At 46.6% G+C, this 22,599-nt stretch overlaps 1 protein-coding gene across 1 annotated transcript in view; it reads right to left on the bottom strand.

Moving 5' to 3' along the window:
- Positions 1 to 2,976: 2,976 nt before the first annotated feature.
- LOC135362470 (nascent polypeptide-associated complex subunit alpha, muscle-specific form-like) overlaps positions 2,977 to 22,599 on the bottom strand; it is a 44,949-nt gene continuing 25,326 nt past the window's right edge. The window contains exons 6-7 of the mRNA XM_064577703.1: positions 3,274 to 3,672; positions 2,977 to 3,076 (exon numbers count right to left, since the gene is read on the bottom strand). Coding sequence (XP_064433773.1) covers positions 2,977 to 3,076; positions 3,274 to 3,672 — 499 coding nt within the window. The remainder of the gene's footprint in view (positions 3,077 to 3,273; positions 3,673 to 22,599) is intronic.

Consider the following 22,599-nt stretch of genomic DNA (forward strand, 5'->3'; position numbering starts at 1 on the left):
GCGCAAGCTTTGGGCAGCCCCGCGTCATTGGGCGGCGGTGTGTGGCAGCCTCAACAGCAGGTGCCATTGGCTTCAACCGGAGTCACCGGTGGCGGAAGCAGGCGCCGCGATAGTGGCGCGGTCAGCACAGGCGGGTCAGTGGCGGCAGCGTGGGTCAGCGTGGGAAGGGGCGCCGGAAGCGCCGGCGGGTATAGTCGGGTTACGCGGCGGCGTCGGCGGCGTCGGCGGCGTCGGCGGCGTCGGCGGCGTCGGCGGCGTCGGCGGCGTCGGCGGCGTCGGCGGCGTCGGCGGCGTCGGCGGCGTCGGCGGCGTCGGCGGCGTCGGCGGCGTCGGCGGCGTCGGCGGCGTCGGCGGCGTCGGCGGCGTCGGCGGCGTCGGCGGCGTCGGCGGCGACAGCAGTACTGTTGGCGTCAGTCGGCTTCCGCGTTGGGCAGCAGCGGAAGCTCCGGGCAGCAGAGGCAGCAGCAGGAGTATCAGCAGCGGGCGGCAGCAGCGGTAGGTGCCGGGTTAGTGGGGGTCAGTATGTGGCAGCGGGAGGCGGTGGAGGCAGTGGAGGCAGGGGGCGGCAGTAAGCGGTGGGGGCAGGGAGGCAGGTAGCGGCAGGCAAGAGTGGTGGGCGGCGGCAGCGGTAGGTGATTGCAGGCGGCGGCAGGAAGCGGTGGCAGGCTGTGGTAAGAAGCGGCAGGCAGGCAGGCGGCGGCAGCAGGCAGGCAAGGGCAGTGGAAGGAGGTAGCAAGCGGTGGCGGCGGCAGGGGGCAGGGGCAGGCAGGCTGCGGCAGGCAGGTGGCAGGCAGTTGCAGGCAGACTGCAGCATTGGGGGTAGGCAGTAGCCGCAGGTGGCAACAGGTGGTGGCGGCAGGAAGCGGCGGTGGGCAGGTGGTGGGGGCAGGTGGTGGCGGCTGGCAGGCCCCGGCTAGAGGCAGGCAGGGGGCGGAGGCGGCAAGAGGTGGCAGACGGGGGCAGGCAGTGGTAAGCGGCGGCAGGAAACGGCGGCACGTGGCAGGGCCAGGCAGCAGCGTTAGGTAGGCGGCAGCGGTAGGCATGTGGTGGCTGTGGGTTGCCGTGGCGGGTAGTGGTAACTGGCAGCAGGCGGTGGTAGGCGGCGGTGGTAGGTAAGCAGCAGCAGGCCGTGGCGGGCTGCAGGCAGCAGGGGCCAGGCAGGAAGCGGCGGCTGATAGTCGCAGCCGGCGGTAAGCGTTGGCTGAAAGCGGCGGCAGGCGGCAGGGGCAGACGGCAGCGGCAGGCGGTGGGGGCAAGTGGGCTGCAGGGGGCAGCGGCAGCAGGTGGCGGCGGTAGGCAGGCACCATTGGCAGGCATCGTCGAGGTTAGGCAGCGGAGGCGGGTGGCAGTAGCGCAGATGGCAACAGGCGGTGGTGGCAGGAAGCAGTGGCAGGCGGGTGGCGGGGACAGGTGGTGGCCGCAGGCAGCAGTCTTAGGAAGGCGGGAATTGCAGCTGTTGGGAGGCGGCAGTAGTAGGCATGCGGTGGTGGCGGGCTGCGGTGGCGGGCAGTGGTAAGCGGCAACAGGCGGCGGTGGTAAGGAAGCGGCAGCGGGCTGTGGCGGGCAGGGGGCAGCGGGGGCAGGCAGGCGGTGGCAGGCAACGTCGGCAGCGGGCTGCACGCAGCCGCGGTAGGCAGGTGGTGGTGGTGGTGGCAGGTGGCGGCGGTAGGCACCGGTAAGCGGCGGCAGGGGGTGCGGGCAGGCAGGCGGAGGCAGGGGGACACAGGCAAGGACGGCGGGCGGCGGCAGGCAGGGTTTGCAGACAGCTTTGGCAGACAGGCGGTGGTGGTAGGTAGTAGCAGGCAGCCCCGGCAGGAAGCGAAGGCAGTGGCAGCAGGCAGCAGCGCGGGCAGGCTGTGGTAAGCAGTGGCTGGCAGTCAGGCAGCCACAAGCAAGGGAGGCGGGCGGTGCGAGGAGGTAGCAGGCGGCGGCGGCAGGAAGCGGTGGGACGCAGGCAGCAGGGGCGGCAGGCAGGCAAGCCCCGGCAAGGGGCAGGCAGGCGGCAACAGGAAGCGGCGGCAGCGGTGTCAGGCGGCGGTGGCAGGAAGCGGCGGCAGACAGCGGAGGCAGGTGCCAGGGGAAGATGGCAGGAGGAGGCAGGCTGCAGCGGAGGCAGGCAGTGGGGGCAGCGGGCTACAGGCACCAGCGGTAGGCAGGCGGTGGCGGCAGGTAAGAGGTAGGAGGTACAGGCTGCACTAAGCAGCGTCTGGCAGGCAGGCCACGGCAGGTAAGGGCCGCGGGTGGTGTAAGGATATAGCAGGCGGCGGCGGCAGGCAGGCGGCGGGGGCAGGCAGGTGGCAGACAGCAGCATTAGGCAGGCGGCAGCTGTGGCAATTGGCAGGTGGCAGCGGTAAGCCGGTGGTGCTGGCAGCGGAGTGGTTAGGCAGGCAGCGTTGGCATGCATTCTCGGGGTTAGGTAGCTGGGCCCGGTGGAGCCAGGCTGCGGCAGCAGACGGCGGTGGCAGGCAGGCGGCCACGGATGCCGGCGGGCAGCAGGCTGCAGGCGCAGGTAAGGGCGGTGGGTGGCAGAAGGCAGGTGGCGGCGGCAGGCAGAGGTAAGCAGCAGCAGGGGGCGGCAGTGGCAGACGGCAGTGGTAGTACTGACTGGTGGTGGCAGCAGGCAGGCGGTGGCAGGCGGCGGTGGCAGGCAGCGGCAGGCAGGTGGTGGCAGTCGGTGTCAGGTGGCAGCGGGCAGCAGCAGAGGTGGCAGCGGTTACAGCACCAGTGGGTGGCGTCTGCGGCTGCAGCGGCTGCAGGGGTGGCAAGGGCTGCAGGGGCGCCAGCTTTGGGCAGCCCAGGGTCATTGGGCGGCAGTGTGTGGCAGCCTCAGCAGCAGGTGCCATTGGCTTCAGCGGGAATCACCGGCGGGGGAAGCAGGCGCCGCGATAGGGGCGGGGTCAGCAGCAGGCGGGTCAGCGTTGGCAGCGTGGGTCAGCGTGGGGAGGGGCGCCGGAAGCGCCGGCGGGCATCTGCGGGTTACGCGGCGGCGTCAGTGGCGGCATCGGCGGCAGCGGCGGCAGCGGCGTCAGCAGTAGTGCGGGCGTCAGTCGGCTTCAGCGTTTGGGAGCAGCGGAAGCTCCGGGCAGCAGAGGCAGCAGCAGGAGTATCAGCAGCGGGCGGCGGCAGCGGTAGGTGCCGGGTTAGTGGGGTCAGTATGTGGCAGCGGGAGGCGGTGGAGGCAGTGGAGGCAGGGGGCGGCAGTAAGCGGTGGGGGCAGGGAGGCAGGTAGCGGCAGGCAAGTGTGGTGGGCGGCGACAGGCAGGGTTGGCAGACAGGCGCCGGTGGTAGGCGATTTTAGGCAGTGGCAGGCGGCGGCGGCAGGCAGGCAAGGGCGGCGGGCGGTGGAAGGAGGTAGCAGGCGGCGACGGCGGCAGGGGGCGGGGGCAGGCAGGCTGCGGCAGGCAGGTGGCAGGGAGTTGCAGGCAGACTGCAGCATTGGGGGTAGGCAGTAGCCGCAGGTGGCAACAGGTGGTGGCTGCAGGAAGCGGCGGCGGGCAGGTGGTGGGGGCAGGTGCTGGTGGCTGGCAGGCCCTGGCTAGAGGCAAGCAGGGGGCGGCGGCGGCAAGAGGTGGCAGACGGGGGCAGGCAGTGGTAAGCGGCGGGAGGAAGCGGCGGCAGGCGGCAGGGCCAGGCAGCAGCGTTAGGTAGGCGACAGCGGTAGTCATGTGGTGGCTGTGGGTTGCCGTGGCGGGTAGTGGTAACTGGCAGCAGGCGGTGGTAGGCGGCAGTGGTAGGTAAGCAGCAGCAGGGAGCCCGATGCGGGACTCGATCCCGGGACTCCAGGATCATGACCTGACCCGAAGGCAGTCACTTAACCAACTGAGCCACCCAGGCGCCCTCAGCTTTTTTCTTTTCAAAGAACCAGCTCTTTTGTTGATCTTTCTATTGCCTTCATAGTCTGTATTTGATTTATTTGTTTGAGATGTTACTTCCTTTCTTCTATTAAATTTGGGCTTCCGTGTTCTTTTTCTGGTTCCTTGAGGTGGAAAATTAGGCTGCTTATTTGAGACGATTCTTGTTTCTTGATTTACGCCTGTATTACTATAAACTACCATCTTAGAACCACTGTTTTTTAATTTTTTTTAAATTTTTAAAAAATTTTTATTGTTATGTTAATCACCATACATCATTAGTTTTAGATGTAGTGTTCCATGATTCATTGCTTGTGCATAACACCCCGTGCTCCATTCAGAATGTGCCCTATTTAATACCCATCACCAGGCTAAACCATCCTCCCACCCCCCTCCCCTCTAGAACCCTCAGTTTGTTTTTCAGAGTCCATCATCTCTCATGGTTCATCTCCCCATCCAATTTACCCCCCTTCATTCTTCCCCTCCTGATATCTTCTTCTTCTTTTTTTTTTTTTTTTGTTTCTTAACATATATTACATTATTCGTTTCAGAGGTACAGATCTGAGATTCAACCGTCTTGCACAATTCCCAAGGTTTACCAGAGCACATACCCTCCCCAATGTCTATCCCCCAGTCATCCCATCCCACCCCCCACTCCAGCAACCCTCAGTTTCTTTCCTGAGATTAAGAATTCCTCATATCAGTGAGGTCATTTGATACATGTCTTTCTCTGTTTGACTTATTTCGCTCAGCATAATGCCCTCCAATTCCATCCACATCGTTGCAAGTGGCAAGATCTCATTCCTTTTGATGGCTACCTAATATTCCATTGTATATATATACCATTTCTTCCTTATTCATTTATCTGTCGATGGACATCTTGGCTCTATCCACAGTTTGGCTATTGTGGACATTGCTGCTATAAACATCGGGGTGCATGTACCCCTTCGGGTCCCTACATTTGTATCTTTAGGATAAATACCCAGCAGTGCAGTTGCTGGATCATATGATAGATCTATTTTCAACTTCTGGAGGAACCTCCATACTGTTTTCCAGAGTGGCTGCACCAGCTTGCATTTCCACCAACAGCGTAGGAGGGTTCCCCTTTCTCTGGATCCCTGCCAACATCTGTCCTTTCCTGACTTGTTAATTTTAGCCATTCTGACTGGTGTGAGGTGGTATCTCATTGAGGTTTTGATTTGAATTTCCCTGATGCCGAGCGATGTTGAGCACTTTTTCATGTGTCTGTTGGCCATTTGGATGTCTTCTTTGGAAAAATGTCTGTTCATGTCTTCTGCCCATTTCTTGATTGGATTCTTTGTTCTTTGGGTGTTGACTTTGATAATTTTGGATACTAGCCCTTTATCTGATATGTCATTTGCAAATATCTTCTCCCGCTCTGTCGGTTGTCTTTTGGTTTTGTTGACTGTTTCTTTCGCTGTTCAAAAGCTTTCTATCTTGATGAAGACCCAATAGTTCATTTTTGCCCTTGCTTCCCTTGCCTTTGGCAATGTTTCTAGGAAGAAGTTGCTGAGGCTGAGGTCGAAGAGGTTGCTGCCTGTGTTCTCCTTTAGGATTTGGATGGACTCCTGTCTCTCATTGAGGTCTTTCAACCATTTGGAGTCTATTTTTGTGTGTGGTGTAAGGAAATGGTCCAATTTCATTCTTCTGCATGTGGCTGTCCAATTTTCCCAACACCATTTGTTGAAGAGACTGTCTTTTTGCCATTGGACATTCTTTCCTGCTTTGTCGAAGATGAGTTGACCATAGAGTTGAGGGTCTACTTCTGGGCTCTCTATTCTGTTCCATTGATCGATGTGTCTGTTTTTGTGCCAGTACCATACTGTCTTGATGATGACAGCTTTGTAATAGAGCTGGAAGTCCGGAATTGTGATGCCGCCAGCTTTGCTTTTCTTTTTCAACATTCCTCTGGCTATTCGGGGTCTTTTCTGGTTCCATACAAATTTTAGGATGATTTGTTCCATTTCTTTGAGAAAAGTGGATGGTATTTTGGTGGGGATTGCATTGAATGTGTAGATTGCTCTAGGTAACATTGACATCTTTACAATATTTGTTCTTCCAATCCATGAGCATGGAACGTTTTTCCATTTCTTTGTGTCTTCCTCAATTCCTTTCATGAGTATTTTATAGTTTTCTGAGTACAGATCCTTTGTCTCTTTGGTTAGATTTCTTCCTAGGTATCTTATTGTTTTGGGTGCACTTGTAAATGGGATTGACTCCTTCATTTCTCTTTCTTCTGTCTTGTTGGTGTATAGGAATGCCACTGACTTCTGTGCATTGATTTTATATCCTGTGACTTAACTGAATTCCTGTATGAGTTCTAGCAGTTTTGGGGTGGAGTCTTTTGGGTTTTCCACATAAGGTATCATATCATCTGCAAAGAGTGAGAGTTTGACTTCTTCTTTGCCGATTTGGATGCCTTTGATTTCTTTTCGTTGTCTGATTGCTGTGTCTAGGACATCGAATACTATGTTGAATAGCAGTCGTAATAGTGGACATCGCTGCCACGTTCCTGACTTTAGGGAGAAAGCTCTCAGTTTTTCCCCATTGAGAATGATATTCGCTTTAGGTTTTTCATAGATGGCTTTTATGATACTGAAGTATGTACCCTCTATCCCTATACTCTGAAGAATTTTGATCAAGAAAGGATGCTGTACTTTGTCAAATGCTTTTTCTGCATCTATTGAGAAGATCAAATGATTCTTGTTCTTTCTTTTGTTAATGTATTGTATCACGTTGATTGATTTGCGGATGGTGAACCAACCTTGCAGCCCAGGGATAAATCCCACTTGGTTGTGGTGAATAATCCTTTGAATGTACTGTTGGATCCTATTGGCTAGTAGTTTGGTGAGAATTTTTGCATCCTTGTTCATCAGGGATATTGGTCTGTAATTCTCCTTTTTGATGGGGTCTTTGTCTGGTTTTGGGATCAAGGTAATGGTGGCCTCATATAATGAGTTTGGAAGTTTTCCTTCCATTTCTATTTTTTGGAACAGTTTCAGAAGAATAGGTATTAATTCTTCTGGAAATGTTTGGTAGAATTCCCGTGGGAAGCCATCTGGCCCTGGGCTTTTGTTTGTGGGGAGATTTTGATGACTGCTTCAATTTCCTTAGTGGTTATAGGTCTGTTCAGGTTTTCTATTTCATCCTGGTTCAGTTTTGGTAGTTGATACATCTCTAGGAATGCATCCATCTCTTCCAGGTTATCTAATTTGCTGCCATAGAGTTGCTCATAATATGTTCTTATAATTCTTTGTATTTCTTTGGTGTTGGTTGTGATCTCTCCCCTTTCATTCATGATTTAATTTATTTGGGTCATTTCTCTTTTCTTTTTGATAAGTCTGGCCAGGGGTTTATCAATTTTGTTAATTCTTTCAAAGAACCAGCTCCTAGTTTCGTTGATCTTTTCTACTGTTCTTTTAGTTTCTATTTCATTGATTTCTGCTCTGATCTTTATTATGTCTCTTCTCTTGCTGGGCTTAGGCTTTATTTGCTGTTCTTTCTCCAGCTCCTTTAGGTGTAGGGTTAGGTTGTGTATTTGAGACCTTTCTTGTTTCTTTTTTTTTTTTAAGATTTTATTTATTTATTTGAGACAGAGAGAATGAGAGAGACAGAGAGCACATGAGAGGGCACGAGGGTCAGAGGGAGAAGCAGGCTCCCTGCTGAGCAGGGAGCCCGATGCGGGACTCGATCCTGGGACTCCAGGATCATGACCTGAGCTGAAGGCAGTCGCTTAACCAACTGAGCCACTTTCTTGTTTCTTGAAAAAGGCTTGTATTGCTATGTAATTTCCTCTTAGGGCTGCCTTTGCTGCATCCCAATGATTTTGAATAGTTGTGTTTTCATTTTCATTGGTTTCCACGAATTTTTTAAAATCTTCTTTAATTTCCTGGTTGACCCACTCATTCTTTAGTAGGATGCTCTTTAGCCTCCATGTATTTGAGTTCTTTGCGACTTTCCTCTTGTGATTGAGTTCTAGTTTCAAAGCATTGTGGTCTGAAAATAGGCAGGGAATGATCCCAGTCTTTTGGTACCGGTTGAGACCTCCTTTATGACCTAGGATGTGATCTATTCTGGAGAATGTTCCATGGGCACTAGAGAAGAATGTGTATTCCGTTGCTTTGGCATGGAATATTCTGAATATGTCTGTGAAGTCCCTTTTGTCCAGTGTGTCATTTAAAGTCTTTATTTGCTTGTTGTCTTTTGCTTAGATATTCTGTGCATTTTAGTGAGGGGGGTGTTAAAGTCCCCCACTATTATTGTATTGTTGTCGATGTGTTTCTTTGCTTTTGTTATTAATTGCCTTATATAATTGGCTGCTCCCATGTTAGGGGCATAGATATTTACAATTGTTAGATGTTCTTGTTGGATAGACCCTTTAAGTAGGATATAGTGTCCTTCCCTATCTCTTATTACAGTCTTTGGTTTAAAATCTAATTTGTCTGATATAAGGATTGCCACCCCAGCTTTCTTTTGGTGTCCATTAGTATGGTAAATGGTTTTCCACCCCCTCACTTTCAATCTGGGGGTGTCTTTGGGTCTAAAATGAGTCTCTTGCAGACACCATATCGATGGGACTTGTTTTTTAATCCAATCTGATAAGACTGTGTCTTTTGATTGGGGCATTGAGCCCATTTCCATTCAGGGTAACTATTGAAAGATAGGAATTTAGTGCCATTGTTATTGCCTGTAAGGTGACTGTTACTGTATATTGTCTGTGTTCCTTTCTGGTCTATGTTGCTTTTAGGCTCTCTCTTTGCTTAGAGGACCCCTTTCAAGATTTCCTGTAGGGCTGGTTTTGTGTTTGCAAATTCCTTTAGTTTTTGTTTATCCTGGAAGCTTTTTCTCTCTCCTTCAATTTTCAATGACAGCCCAGCTGGATAGAGTATTCTTGGCTGCATATTTTTCTCATTTATTGCTCTGAATATATCCTGCCAGTCCTTTCTGGCCTGCCAGGTCTCTGTCGATAGGTCTGTTGCCAATCTAACGTTTCTGCCATTGTAGGTTACATATCTCTTCCCCCGAGGTGCTTTCAGGATTTTCTCTTTGTCTCTGAGACTCGTAAATTTTACTATTAGATGTTGGGGTGTAGACCTATTTTTATTGATTTTGAGAGTGGTTCTCTGTGCCTCCTGGATTTTGATGCCTGTTTCCTTCCTCAAATTAGGGAAGTTCTCTGGTGTAATTTGGTCCAGTATACCTTCTGCCCCTCTCTCTCTTTCTTCTTCTTCTGGGATCCCAATAATTCTAATGTTGTTTCGTCTTACGGTATCGCTTATCTCGAATTCTGCCCTCGTGATCCAGTAGTAAATGAAACATTTAAAAACAAATATATTGAACTCCATGCCCAGTGGGGCACTCAAAGTTGCAACCACAGGATCAAGAGTCCCAATGCTCCGCCGTCTAGGCCAGCCAAGTGCAGCATTCTTGGAACCCATTTTGCTGCATTCCATAAATTTTGCTATGTTGTATTCCATTTTCATTTGTCTCCAAGTATTTCTTGGTTTCTCTTGTGGTTTGCTCACAGACCCACTAGTTATTCAGTAGCATGTTGTTTAATCTGCATGTTTGTGAAATTCCAGTTTTCTTCTTGTAATTGATTTCTCATTCCATACCACTGTGTTTGGAAAAGATGCTTGATTTGATTTCAGTCATCATTTTGGAAAATTCTAGGCTTCTTGAATTTATTGACTTGTGTGGTGTAACATATGGTCTAGCTTGGAGAATGTTCTATGTGCACTTGAGAGGAGTGTATCCCATGTGCTGCATTTGGACGGAGGCTTCTGTATGTATCTCTTAACTCCATCTAATTACCTAGTTGTCTGAGGGTGATGTTTCCTTATTGATCTTCTGCCTGGATGGTCTATCCATTGATACAAGTGAGGTGTGAAAGTCCCCCACGGTATTGCTGCTGATTTCTCCTTTGAGGTGTGTTCATATATGCTCTACATATTTAGTTGCTCCTCTGTTGGGTGGGTAAATATTTACAAATGTTGCATCCTCTGTTTGGATTGATTCCTTTATCATTATGTAATTCCTTTCTTTGGCTCTTGTTACAATGTTTGGATTTTTTTTCTCCTTGGTTAGACTGAGAATCAGAAGATCATGGGTTACCTCTACAGCCTTGAACAAAACATACCCCTTCTCTTAGTCTGTTTTTTTTTTTTCCTCTATAAAATAAAAGCAAATTCTTCTCCGAGGACCATCTCATGACTCAAATAAGAGAATGTGTATAAAAGTGCTTTGTAAACTATAGATAACGCCCAAATATGAAAAGTTATACTGCTTTTGATTATGCCACAGCCAAATGTTCAGGATAAGATTTTTTTTTTTTTGACACATGTATTTACTTTAGGGAGAGAGAGCATGCACAGGCATGTATTCGAGAGGGGAGGGGCAGGGGCAGAGGGAGAGAGTGAATCCTCAGGCCGACTCCCTGCTGAGTGCAGAGTCCGATGTGGGGCTTTGTCCCAGGACCTTGGGATCATGACCTGAGCCAAAATCAAGAGTCAGCTGCTTAACTGACTGTGCCACCCAGGCACCCCCAGAATAAGATTTTTAAAAAATAATAATATTTATTGAGGGCTTACTGTTGTAGGAGTATTCTGTGTGACCTCTATCTCATTTAATTCTAAAAACAATTTTTTCTTAAAGAAAATTAAAAACAAAAGCTATCCTAAAAGTAAATTTTCATATTATCCTCAGAGCTGGGGAAACACAGGCACAAGAGAGGTTAAGTAGGGGCACCTGGGTGGCTCATTTGGTTAAGCTTCTGCTTTTGGCTCAGGTCATAATCCCAGGGTCCTGAGATTGAGCCCGGTGTCGGGTTCCCTGCTCAGTGGGGAGTCTGCTTCTTCCTCTCTCTCTCCCCCTGCTTTTGCTCGCTCTGTATGTGTCTCTCTCACAGATAAATAAATAAAATAATAAAAAGAAGAAGATAAGTGAGTTGCTCAATGTCATAGTAAATATTAGAACCAGATACAGACCTGAGTGTGTGACACTGAAGTCTGTGTTCTTTCTTTTTTAAGTTTACCAAATATATACGTAACCCTCAAAATATTGTAGATTAAATTACTTTAGCCTTTCTCAAATCATTGCGCTTTGGATGATGCTATAATTTGGGTTACCTGGCTGGCGCGGTCAGTGTAGTATGAGACTCTTGATCTCACAGTTATGAGTTTGAGCCACATTGTGGGTTCAGCTTACTTACAATAAAAAGATGTTGTAATTGGGCTTGTGTTCTTTTTCCTTTTAACCTCTTCACCCATTTCTCCCACCTCCAACACCCTACCTCTGCCAATCACCCATTTGTTCTATCTAGGAGGTCAGTTTTTTGTTTTGGTTTTGTTTGAAGTTCCACAAGTAAGTGATGGATAGTATTTGTCTGTTTCTGTCTGTCCTGTTTTACTTCACAGAATGCCTTAAAGGTCCATCCATTTGGCAGCTGGAAAGATTTCATTCTTTATTCTGGCTGAGTAGTATTCCATTGTGTTTACCTACGACAATTTCTTTATCCATTCATCCACTCATGGGCACTTAGGTTGTTTCTATATTTTCATTGTTGTAGATAATCCTGCAGTGAACACGGGTGCACATACCTGTTTCAGTTAGTGTGTTCAGTTTCCTCGGATAAATACTCAGAAGGCTCTATTTTCAACTTTTTGAGGCACTTCCATACTATTTTCCAGAGTGGCTGCACCAGCTTGCATTCCCACCAACAGTTAATTTTCTTGTTTTTATTTTAAGTAAGAAACCAGTGGAGCAAATACACCAATGCCACTGAGACATGTCTTTGGGAAGCTAGGCCACACCCCTGGAGACCCACCAGTTTCTCTCAGTTGCTAGCAAAACTCGTGCAATGAGATGTATTGAGACAGTCTCAGTGGAAGAAACCATCATTTTTTCCCTCTGATAATGTAAGTTTTCAAACATTTAACAAAATATAATATTATTTTAAGTAGATCTCGACAGCCTTTCTCCCAGCTCATCTTACTCCGGATCATGTCCTTGTCACGTTGGAAGGAAGTACCCCTAGAACCCCCCACGTCTGGAACAGTGCTTACAGATTCTGTATCCGGGAGTCTCCTCTTGTGAAATGCAAGCATTCCTTGATTGCCATTGCCACGTCATCAGTCCTCAGCTGTCCTGTTTGCTTAGTGTTTTCCAGGGACGAGGGGCTGAGGGGGGAGTCCTGAGGTTACAGGTTGCAGGGCTTGGCAAGTGGGAGGTGGAAGGGCACTCAGGCAACCAACGGAGGAAGGGAGCATCAGAGAGCCAACAGCACTATCTGAGCAAAGGGGGACCTGAGGATTAGAGGCATCTTACAAAAAGGAAACAGGGACCCTGGAAAGAGTTGGGGAGGTGCTAAGAGCAAACTTTGTCTCTGTGTCTGTTCCCTGTCTGATCAGTGATTACCAGCGTGATCCCAGTTGCTGTTTCCAATGCCAAAGATAAAGAGAAGGGGCTTGGAGCTGGAATCGCCTATGTTGTTTGTTTAGATACAAGACAATAGTTTTCTGGAACACTGACCTTGTAAAGAACAGAAGGTATTTGCTCTGCCTGCTCTGTATCTTCCAACAGGCCGCAGGCATCCAAGAATTTATCTCTTGTAATAAAATCAGCCCTTTCAACCACTCAGAAGACTTACGATAGGGATCACTACCCAGATTAATTTGCTACCAAATAAAGAATCAAATGCCAAGATAAACAAGAGAGAACAGGCAGCTGGTAGGGTGCCTCATCTTTTCTAAGCTGGTATCTGCTAAATTTTTAATGATTTTAAATTTGCTCATTATATTTCTACCAGAAGGTGGTTCTCTGAAGAGCCAGCCTCCTGTCAGGGTGCCTTGATGGCCCTCCACATTTCCCAAGGCAGCCTCCCAGGGCGGCTCTCCGCCTGGGTTGTACCCTTTACCCCTTGGGCAGTAAGTGGGGATGAACAGGATTGGTTGCATAGTTTGAGGGGCCCAATGCAAAATGAAAATGCAGGCACATTGTTCAAAAAGTGTAAGACTTTCAAGACAGCAGGGATAAATCAAGTGTGGAGGCCTTTGAGCACATGCCCTGGGTGAGCACACAGGTCACATGCCCATGACGCTGAGACTATAGGTGTCAGTGGGGGAGGAGCAAATCTTTTCTCGCTGTTGATTCAGTCACTTGTCATGCCCAAGACTTAACGTTTATAATATGGAAGCTGGATAAATTCTTTAGTCCAGAAAGCTGATTTAAGAAAAGTTGTGCATCCACTACTGAGTATTTACCCCAAAGACACAGATGTAGTGAATCGAAGGGCCATATGCACCCCATATGCAATGTTCATAGCAGCAATGTCCGCAATAACCAAACTGTGGAAAGAGCCGAGATGCCCTTCAACAGACGAATGGATAAAGAAGACGTGGTCCTTATATACAATGGAATATTACTCAGCCATCAGAAAGGATGAATACCCAACTTTTGCATCAACATGGATGGGACTGGAGGAGATTATGCTAAGTCAAATAAGTCAAGAGGAGAAAGTCAATTATCATATGGTTTCACTTATTTGTGGAACATAAGGAATAGCATGGAGGACATTAGGAGAAGGAAGGGAAAATGGAAGGGGGGAAATCGGAGGGAGAGATGAACCATGAGAGACTATGGACTCTGAGAAACTAACGGAGGGTTTTAGAGGGGAGTGGGTGAGGGGATGGGTTAGCCCGGTGATGGGTATTAAGGAGGGCACGTACTGCATGGAGCACTGGGTGTTATACAAAAACAATGAGTCATGGATCACTACATCAAAAACTAAAGATGTAATGTACGGTGATTAACATAACATAATAAAATTAAAAAAAAGTTTGAAGTATTACGAGAATACCCAAAATGTGACACAGAGACAGGAAGTAAGCAATTGCTATTGGGAAAATGGCACCAATAGATTTTCTCCATACAGTTTTGCCACAAACCTTCAATTTGTAAAAAGCACAGTATCTGTGAAGTGCAATAAAACAAAGTGCAATTAAAAAAAAAAAAAAAAAAAAAAACTAGGGCGCCTGGGTGGCTCAGTTGGTTAAGCGACTGCCTTCAGCTCAGGTCATGATGCCACGGTCCTGGGATCGAGTCCCGCATCGGGCTCCCTGCTCTGCGGGGAGCCTCCTTCTCCCTCTCCCACCCCCCCTGCTTGTGTTCCCTCTGTCGCTGTGTCTCTCTCTGTCAAATAAATAAATACAATCTTTAAAAAAAAAAAAACTAATGATGTATTGTATGGTGACTAACATGACATAATAAAATTAAATTAAATTAAAAAAAAAAAAAGAAAAGTTGTGCGTCCAGAAGAAAAGGGTCTATTTGCAGAGGCTTCACCTCGTTTTTTTCTTTTTTTTTTTTCATCTTCAAGATGATTTGAATTACTTTAAAACTACTTTATAACTATCCCTGGGGACTCTCTCTTTGAGAAGGTTTTTTTTTTTTTTCTTCCTTTAGATTCCATCTAGCTCTACATATTTATGTTCATAACATGGATTATTTGGGTAATAGCCTCATGCATTCCTGTGATATTTCAGGGCCCTCATTTGTGTTTGGCCCCCATTTGGTGGCTTTATGATTCTGTCAGCATGAAGAAATCACCCCTATGGACAGTATTTAATTTTTAATGCTGTGCTTCTCAAGGTGGGGCCTGTCCGCTGAGGTGTTCTTGGGTGCCTTAACTTTCAAGTTCGGAAAACACTGCTTGAGGCTCCAGTCAAATTCTAACCCAAAGGTTTTGAAGCCTTAATGATTAATGAGGTCTATACCCTTTCTAATGACCATATGCAAATCAAATGTTTAAGAGAATAGTTGAAGAAAAGGGGAAAATGACAATCTTCATTCAGATAAGATTGGGCCTATTGGTTAAAAAAAATATGGGTAACTAATTATTGAAGAAGAGTAATGTTGCCAGCAAAAATAATCATCTTGAGTGTTTATTGCATGATACAAACTTTTGAAGTATCAGGTTTTTTTTAGTTGAAATCCAGTGGAGCCTCCTATTTGCAAACGAGGGGCCTGAAGCACCGAGAGGTGCAGTAACCACCCAGCTCCAAAGCAGAAGGGCAGGAGACAACCTCAGGCTCCCCCAGAATCTGACTCCAAAGTGGGTTAGCCCGGTGATGTGTATTAAGGAGGGCACGTATTGCATGGAGCACTGGGTGTTATACGAAAACAATGAATCATGGGTCACTACATCAAAAACTAATGATGTACTGTATGGTGACTAACATAACATAAAAAAAAAAAAGCCCATGTCTCCCTCTCTGGGCCATTTCTTTGCATATTTGTGCTAGAACATCTTTAATGCGTGAAGGTTTGGGTCATTTTCAGTTTTTACAGGAGCAGGAAGATCTGTGGCATTTGTTGGGGACATGACTATTTTAAAATGTAGATTTTATTATTATTCAAATACGGTGAAGCCAGCAGATCAGATGACTGCCATTGAAAAGATGTGTGTCACTCACAGTTCCCAAGAAGAGAGGCCATGCCACGCCATGCAGGGCCATATGGGAAGCAATGGGGTCCCTCAGGAGGCAGAACGTCAGACAAGGATGTGGGCAAGAGCCTTATTGTGGTTTCCATGGGAAGGAACAGGTGAAGCAGAATAAGCAGGCATAGGATTGGCTGGCTTGAATAATTTTGGTGGGCTCTGGGGTGTAGGGGCTGTCTCTAGTTGTCTGGTTCTTGACCCCAGGGGCATCTGTGTAAGGGGATAGTGGCCCAGAGTGTGAGAGCCCAGTCAAAGAGGTGGTTGGGAATGGGCTCTGTATTGGTTGGCTTACATATGGAAAGTGTGCTTGCAGGTGAATCACCTACTATCTCTAGGAATTGGACAGCCCTGTGAGGGACAGTGTCTTCAGGTTGGCAAGGCCCCAGGAGTCAGAGCGTCAGAATACAAAGAAATGCTAAGACGGTGACCTGGAAGATCCAGGCTGACAAGAGATCCAGGAGCTGCTTCCTGGTCTGCAGAGTCACGTCTTGGGAGCAATGTCCTGTCCTTCCTTAAGAGAAGACAGTAGGTCCTTCAAGAACGGTCATCTAGAGATAATGCAAAAGTGGGTGTGCAGCTTGTAGAGACGGCCCCGTTCATCAGAGCTGCAACCGCAAGTCTTGAGATGTTGATTTGGGAATACAGGACACTGGGAAAAGAAGCAATTGAGACACTTAGTGGCTGTCAGTAATCATGATTATGCTTCTTGGTAATGAGGCAGAGATGATAAGCAATTTCAAAAAGTTTCAAATGCATATTACTTTTGATTTCCTCTACTCATGTTGCTAAGTTTCCTACTGTTGATAACCAGAATGATGAGATAGACCTTAGACCAGCCCCTTCTCCCCAGACCTCCAGATAGTCAACAAGAACAGAGAGGGCAGGGCCCGCAGAACAGGGTGCTACCTTTCCCCCACTGCACACAGCACCAGGTGCAGTCCCTCGGGCCCCACGTCCAGGGTCTCACTCCACCGGTGCCCCACCCTGTCCACCTGCTTTTGGGTAACTAGTCCCTCAGCTGGACTTTCAGCTGCCCTCTTACCCCAGCTGGGAATCTGGGAGTCCTGGGGCTCGAGGATGTAAGGGCACGGAGATGTCTGGGTGCAGAGGGGAGGAGTTCAGTGTTCCAAGAAGGGGTGCTAAGGGCTAGCACTGAAGGCAGAAGTCAAAGAGAAGATAGACTTGCCAACTGGCAGCGTAGGTCTGCCCCTGCAGGGGGCCCAGTAAGTGAGGGCCAGTCTCAAAACCCAGAGACTCAAGGAGTCAATCTGCAGAGCCTGTATGGGGTTCTCTCTTCCTTAACGGGTAGAGAATGTCCAAGTAGGGAGCATGGAGGTGAACAGTTTTTATACCCCGGGGCACATCAGGCCACATGAGGAAGTCTCCAAATACAGGATCTCACTTAGTCCTCAGATAACCCAGTGAAGGCTTCCCAGAGTTTGGGTGCAAACACTTCCCATCTATTCATTTTCTTTCCTGACTAAAAATGCATTCGCCCTTCAAAGGGCCATCTTGTCTGAAAGTCCAACATCTCCCTCTTGAGGCTCTCTACTCTGCAAATTGCTCAGGAACCTGGTGGGGTTGACCTGATCCAAATGGGCCAAACTTAATCAAACCCCACACACGAAGCTGGGCTTGGATTGGTGCCAGCAGTCACATGGCTTGGGTTCACCGCTGGTTCCATCCACCTGAAAGTCTCTGCGGGGCAACCACTGACCAGACCATTGTGTATCTTCCAGGGTGGATGATGTGCCTCAGAGCTAAGCTCTGCTAATGGGACACCATGATTTGACCCAGAGGGTTTCAGCCTTTAGTACTTAACCCACTGGGATAATATGTTTCCTGTTACCCCTCTCTCCTATGGTGGCACCCCAACTGGTCCCTGGGAGCCCAGGGCTTTAAAACCCAAAGACTGAATGGACTCCTTTGCCCAGAACGTAGAGCTGGCCTCTGCCTACCCATAGGCACCTCCATCCGCCTCTTGAACTTCTTCAATGTCTCATTTACTTTAGTCACTGTAGTAAGGCAAGGGGACATTCTTGTATTAGTCTTGCTAGAACTGAGGAAGAAAGAGAAAAACCAGAGGGCATTATCTTGCACTTGCCTTCTGAATGGTGCTGCCATTTCCCACCCAACCCCTCTGCTTTCTCTTCCCAGCACAGACATCTGTGAGTAGAACTTTAGGCCCAAAGTCAAACTCACCTTGCTCCACACACACACCCGAACATCTCAGCTGCCTGTTCTCTGGTACTTAAATCCATTCTTAAGTGGAGATAAGGTCTTTCTTTCCAATATTTTACTTGATAATTACAGCTTTATGATTGGCTGGTAGAAATGACATGTTTCTTTTTTTTTATTATTATGTTATGCTAATCACCATACATAACATCAGTAGTTTTTGAAGTAGTGTTCCATGATTCATTGCTTGTGTATAACACCCAGTGCTCCATGCAGAACGTGCCCTCTTTAATACCCATCACCAGGCTAACCCATCCCCCCACCCCCCTCCCCTCTAGAACCCTCAGTTTGTTTTTCAGAGTCCATAGTCTCTCATGGTTTGAGAAATGACACGTTTCACTCCGAATTCCTAGATTCATTCTGCAGTTCTTTGTCAAGTCAGAACCTGTGATGGTCTCGATGAAGGTTTGGCAAACCATCGCCCATGGGCCAGATCCAGGCAGCTGCTGGTTTTGTGTGACTGACAAGTGTCCATAAAACACTTACTGGAACACATCCATGCTCATTCATTCACGTGTTTTCTGTGGCTTTCTTGCTATAATAGCAGAGCTGAGAAGTTGCAATAGAGAATGTGTGGTCCACAAAGCCTGAAATATTTACTATCTGGCCCTTCACAGGGAATGTTTGCTAACCCCCAGTCTAGATGATGAGAGGATAGGTTTCTGGCTCCAACATTTGCTAGTTGGGGTGACACTGAGCTAGTCACTTCATCTCTTTGCATCTTAGTTGCCACATGTATAAACTGGGCATAATCATAACGACCTCGGGGATGTATGAGAGAAAGGAATCAATACTTGGAAAGTGCTCAGCAGTGTTTTGTACCCAGAAAGCGTACCATTTAGTAGTTATTGGCATGCAAATAATCTGGCAATGGGGATCTTAAGGAAAAATTGGTTGACTTTGGATAAACCTCTTGAAACTTTCAGTTCTCAGACTTCCTGGTTGCATCATGTCTATACAAACAGTCTATGCTTTGAGGTTTATCCAGCTCATGTCCATACACATATCTTGCATGTATAGGAGAGGGAACAATGCCTTTAACCTTGAGCGAGATGATATGTTTCTGAGCATCTGAGTTGTTGGTCAATGTTACACCAAGCACAATGTTTGACACCTGCTTTGGTAATGTCATAAAGTGTGGCATGTGGCAGGGGGACAAGAAATATCATTTAGATAAGAATTAAGAAGTCAGGAGAGTCTAAGATAAAAGAAGCGATTAAAATGCAATTTTCAGATGAGCTCAAATGCAGTCTGTCTCCTACTCCTTATTGTGGGCTGGATCCGGTCTTTCTTAGTTGAGGGGGTCAAACATCAGTTCTCCTAAACAAAAATGCTACAGCTTGGAAAAAATCAAATGCCTTACCTAATTTTAAGCCACATTTTGTGGTTCCTGTGTTTCCATTTCTCGAAGCAGTAAATAACAGACCATGGCTATTTATCAAAACTTCCATTTGATGCATCAACTACAAAAGAATTGATAAGAAGGAATTAAAGCTCCTTTGTGTTCTTGCCATTAGACAGCAGAGCTAAACAGGGCACCTTCACTCCCTCCTTACCTCTTTCCTCAAGTGTGGCACATGGGTCTCACGGTTTCACAGGGAGACAGTGTGTGTTAGGATCATACTGACTGGGGAACCAGAAGGTCTGAGCTCTGATGTTGGCTTTGTCATGTAAACTTGGACTATTGACTCAACCCCTCTAGGTCCTATATTCCTGTGATGGTCCATTTTATGTGTCAGCTTAGAAGGCTCTTTTGTATGAGACTAACATTTAAATTGATGAACTTAGGCTGAAGCAGACTGACGTCCATAATGTGGGTGGGCCTTATCCAAAGAGTTGAGGGCCTGACTAGAACAAAAAGAGCAGCTTTTCTGAGTAAGAGAAAATTCCACAGAAGGCTGCTTTTGGACTTCATCTGCATGATTGTCTCTCCTGTGTCTGCACACTGCAGTTTTAGACTTGTCAGCCTCCATAACTGGGTGAGGCAATTCCTTCTAATAGACCTTTCTCTCTCTCTTTTTTTTTTCTTCCTCAATTTCTTTTCTTTCATTCTTTCTTTTTCTTTCTCTCTTTCTCTTTCTTTTTTCTTCTTTCTTTCTTTCTTTTTCTTTCTTTCTTCTTTCTTTCTTTCTTCTTTCTTTCTTTCTTCTTTCTTTCTTTCTTTCTTCTTTCTTTCTTCTTTCTTTCTTTCTTTCTCTGTTTCTTTCTTCTTTCTTTCTCTTTCTTTTTCTTTCTTTCTTTCTTTCTTTCTTTCTTTCTTTCTTTCTTTCTTTCTTTCTTTCTTTCTTTCTTTCGTCTTTTCTTTCTCAGAGAGAGAGAGAAACACTGACTAGTACAGTTCCATTCATAAAATAAGACTTTAGTACAGTCCCTGATAACTCTATGATAAGAGGACCCCATGGACCCCTGGGTTGACTGTCATATATAAATATGTTTCTCCCCAAACAGATGACTTCACTTTGCTTCCTTGCACAAACTAAAGGCCTTCTCATCATTTGTGTGATTGAGAGCATAGGTGCTGAGGCCTGACTCCATGGGTTCAAATCTAAGCTCTGCCACTTGGTGGATTTTGACCATGGGAAAACTACTTAACTACTCTAGGCCTCAGTTTCCTCATCTGTAAAGGGGAGATAATAAACTATCTACCTCATAGGGTTATTGTGAGAATTAATGAATTAATAAATGTAAAATGCTTAACAAGATATCTGGCACTCAGTTAGGGTAGATCTAGTTATACTGCAGTGATGACTATATTGTTTATGCTTAGACATTATTGGCTGGAAATTCTTAAGTAGTCAAGTAGAGCCTTAAGGAAGCAGGAAAAAAAATTGATGATGTGCCTAGAGGGGGAGAAATCATACTTGGAGAACAGAATTAATAACTTCCACAGTTATTCATATTATGTATTTATGTATAATTATATATATACATATTTAATTAATACTATGTATTATGTGGCCCACTTCACTTTGCTTCTTTGTTTAAGGCAAAGGCCTTTTTTCAACAATTCTTTCTGTAGGAAACATCTTCCCTGCCTTGCTTAGCGGAGATCACATGGTACAGCTCCTCCAATAGTTACAGCCTTGAGCAGTGAGATCATCAGTATCCATGTAAATAGACACAGTTTAGCATCTTGGGCTGGTATCAAGGAGCTTCTATATGGAAGCAATTACACCCTTGGTGGTGGTGGGGAATAGTTAAAAATGCAAATATATCATTATTCACTAGCTCTTGGAAGTCATGCCTCTTGCATTTCATTCTGAACTTCTTGCTTAATGCCTTTCAAATCTCCCCTGCTATTTTTGGCTTCTCGGAAATAATTCTGCCAAGGCAGAAAATTGGCAGTCAAATAAGTTTCATTGGCCTTTAGATCATTTTATTTCTTAACTTGTATTTTTCCTTTGCTCTCTGTTCTTTGCTGACTTTCCATTGCCCATCACTTCACACATATAGCATGTAGCATTGATCTTGACACATGATATGCATTTGCTTATCAAAGGTTGATCCATTAGGTGGACTCCTGCCAAGGAAACGTGGGCCATGTCTTTCAATTTAAAGATGTTATGTATTGATGTCCTATATGCTATTATAAATAACTTTTAAAACCCATGCATAGAGAAAATGCTTATGAGGAACATTTAAATGGATTTTCTTCATTTTCAGCTGAATCCCTATTAAGAGTTTAGGTATATGTCAGGAAAGTGGTCTGTGTCTTCAATAACTTTGTAGTTTTGCAAGTTTCTCTTTGAATTCACCAGGGTCTATGATTGTGACTAGCTAATGGAGAGAATATCCTGAGGAAATCAGCTAACTGTGCCTCTTGGAAAGCTCAAGTTCTCTGAACAGAGGAGCAAGGCCATCCAATTATGCATTCAACCACTTTTTATAGAATGTCCACCAAGTGCTAGGTACAAATATAAGGAATGGGTACAGTGGTGAACTAGCTGACCAAGCCCTCTTAGAGCAAACATTCTAGTGGAGGGCATAGATAGCCCCAAAGATATTTTATAAATAGACAATGCAATTTCAGATAGTGACAAACAGGTTAAAGGAGCATAGAAAGGGTGTTTGAGGGGCTCTTTTGGATGGGAAATTTGGAAAGTCTTATCTGAGGAGGAAGTTTTTGAACAGAGACCTAAATGAACTGGAAGAACAAGCCACAGGAAGGTATAGAGATAAAGGAATCTAGGCACAGAAAATATTAAATACACACTGGGTGCGGATTAACTTGGCGTATTCATGAAAAATTAAGGAGATCATTACAGCTGGAGCAAGGAGAGAGCTGAGGGGCTGAGTTCATTAAAGTGGGTGAAGGTTAGTGTTTCAAGACCTTGTAGGCTGAAGTAAGGGGTTTGGATCTTATACTTGAGGTGTGAGGGAGTGGGATTCAGCATATATTTTGGAGGACTATCCAGGCTGACTTTTTCCTGGATTGATTGCAAGATATAAAGAGAAAAACAAAGAGTCAGGGATGCCTCCTAAAGTTTTGCTCTTTGCAAGTGGGTAAATGTTGGTGTTGCTAATTGAGAAGATGGGGAACCATATCTGTGAGCCTTCAAACAGGGAAAAAGAAACTGCTCTAGGTCTTTTAAGCAGGAAGAGATTTAATATAGGGAATTGAGTGCTTACAAAAATGTTGAAAGAGCTGAGGAAACACAAGTTAGGGGAAGTGCCAGTGACATTCAGTTCTGCCATCACTGCTGGTCCAGTGAATATAGAAGTTGTTGCTTCCACCCAGAGATTAATAAAGTACAGGATATTCGTGGTGATGGTCACAGCTGGCCCATAGTACTGAGAGGAGTTATCAGAGTGGACCACCCAGAGGCTACTGCAAAGACTCACATCTGCCAAAGCTTTCATATCGAATGTTGACACATGGGGAAGCAGAATATATGCTATTTCTCCTCGACCTTCAAAATTTCACACTAGGGCTCTTTAGTAGCAGAACACGGATGCAACCCGAAACTGAAAGGTAGATGAGCCTGGTAGATA

Source organism: Mirounga angustirostris, unplaced genomic scaffold (genome assembly GCF_029215605.1).
Source record: "Mirounga angustirostris isolate CCGP_5_RB_7025 unplaced genomic scaffold, mMirAng1.0.hap1 SCAF_14, whole genome shotgun sequence".
Taxonomy (NCBI): domain Eukaryota; kingdom Metazoa; phylum Chordata; class Mammalia; order Carnivora; family Phocidae; genus Mirounga; species Mirounga angustirostris.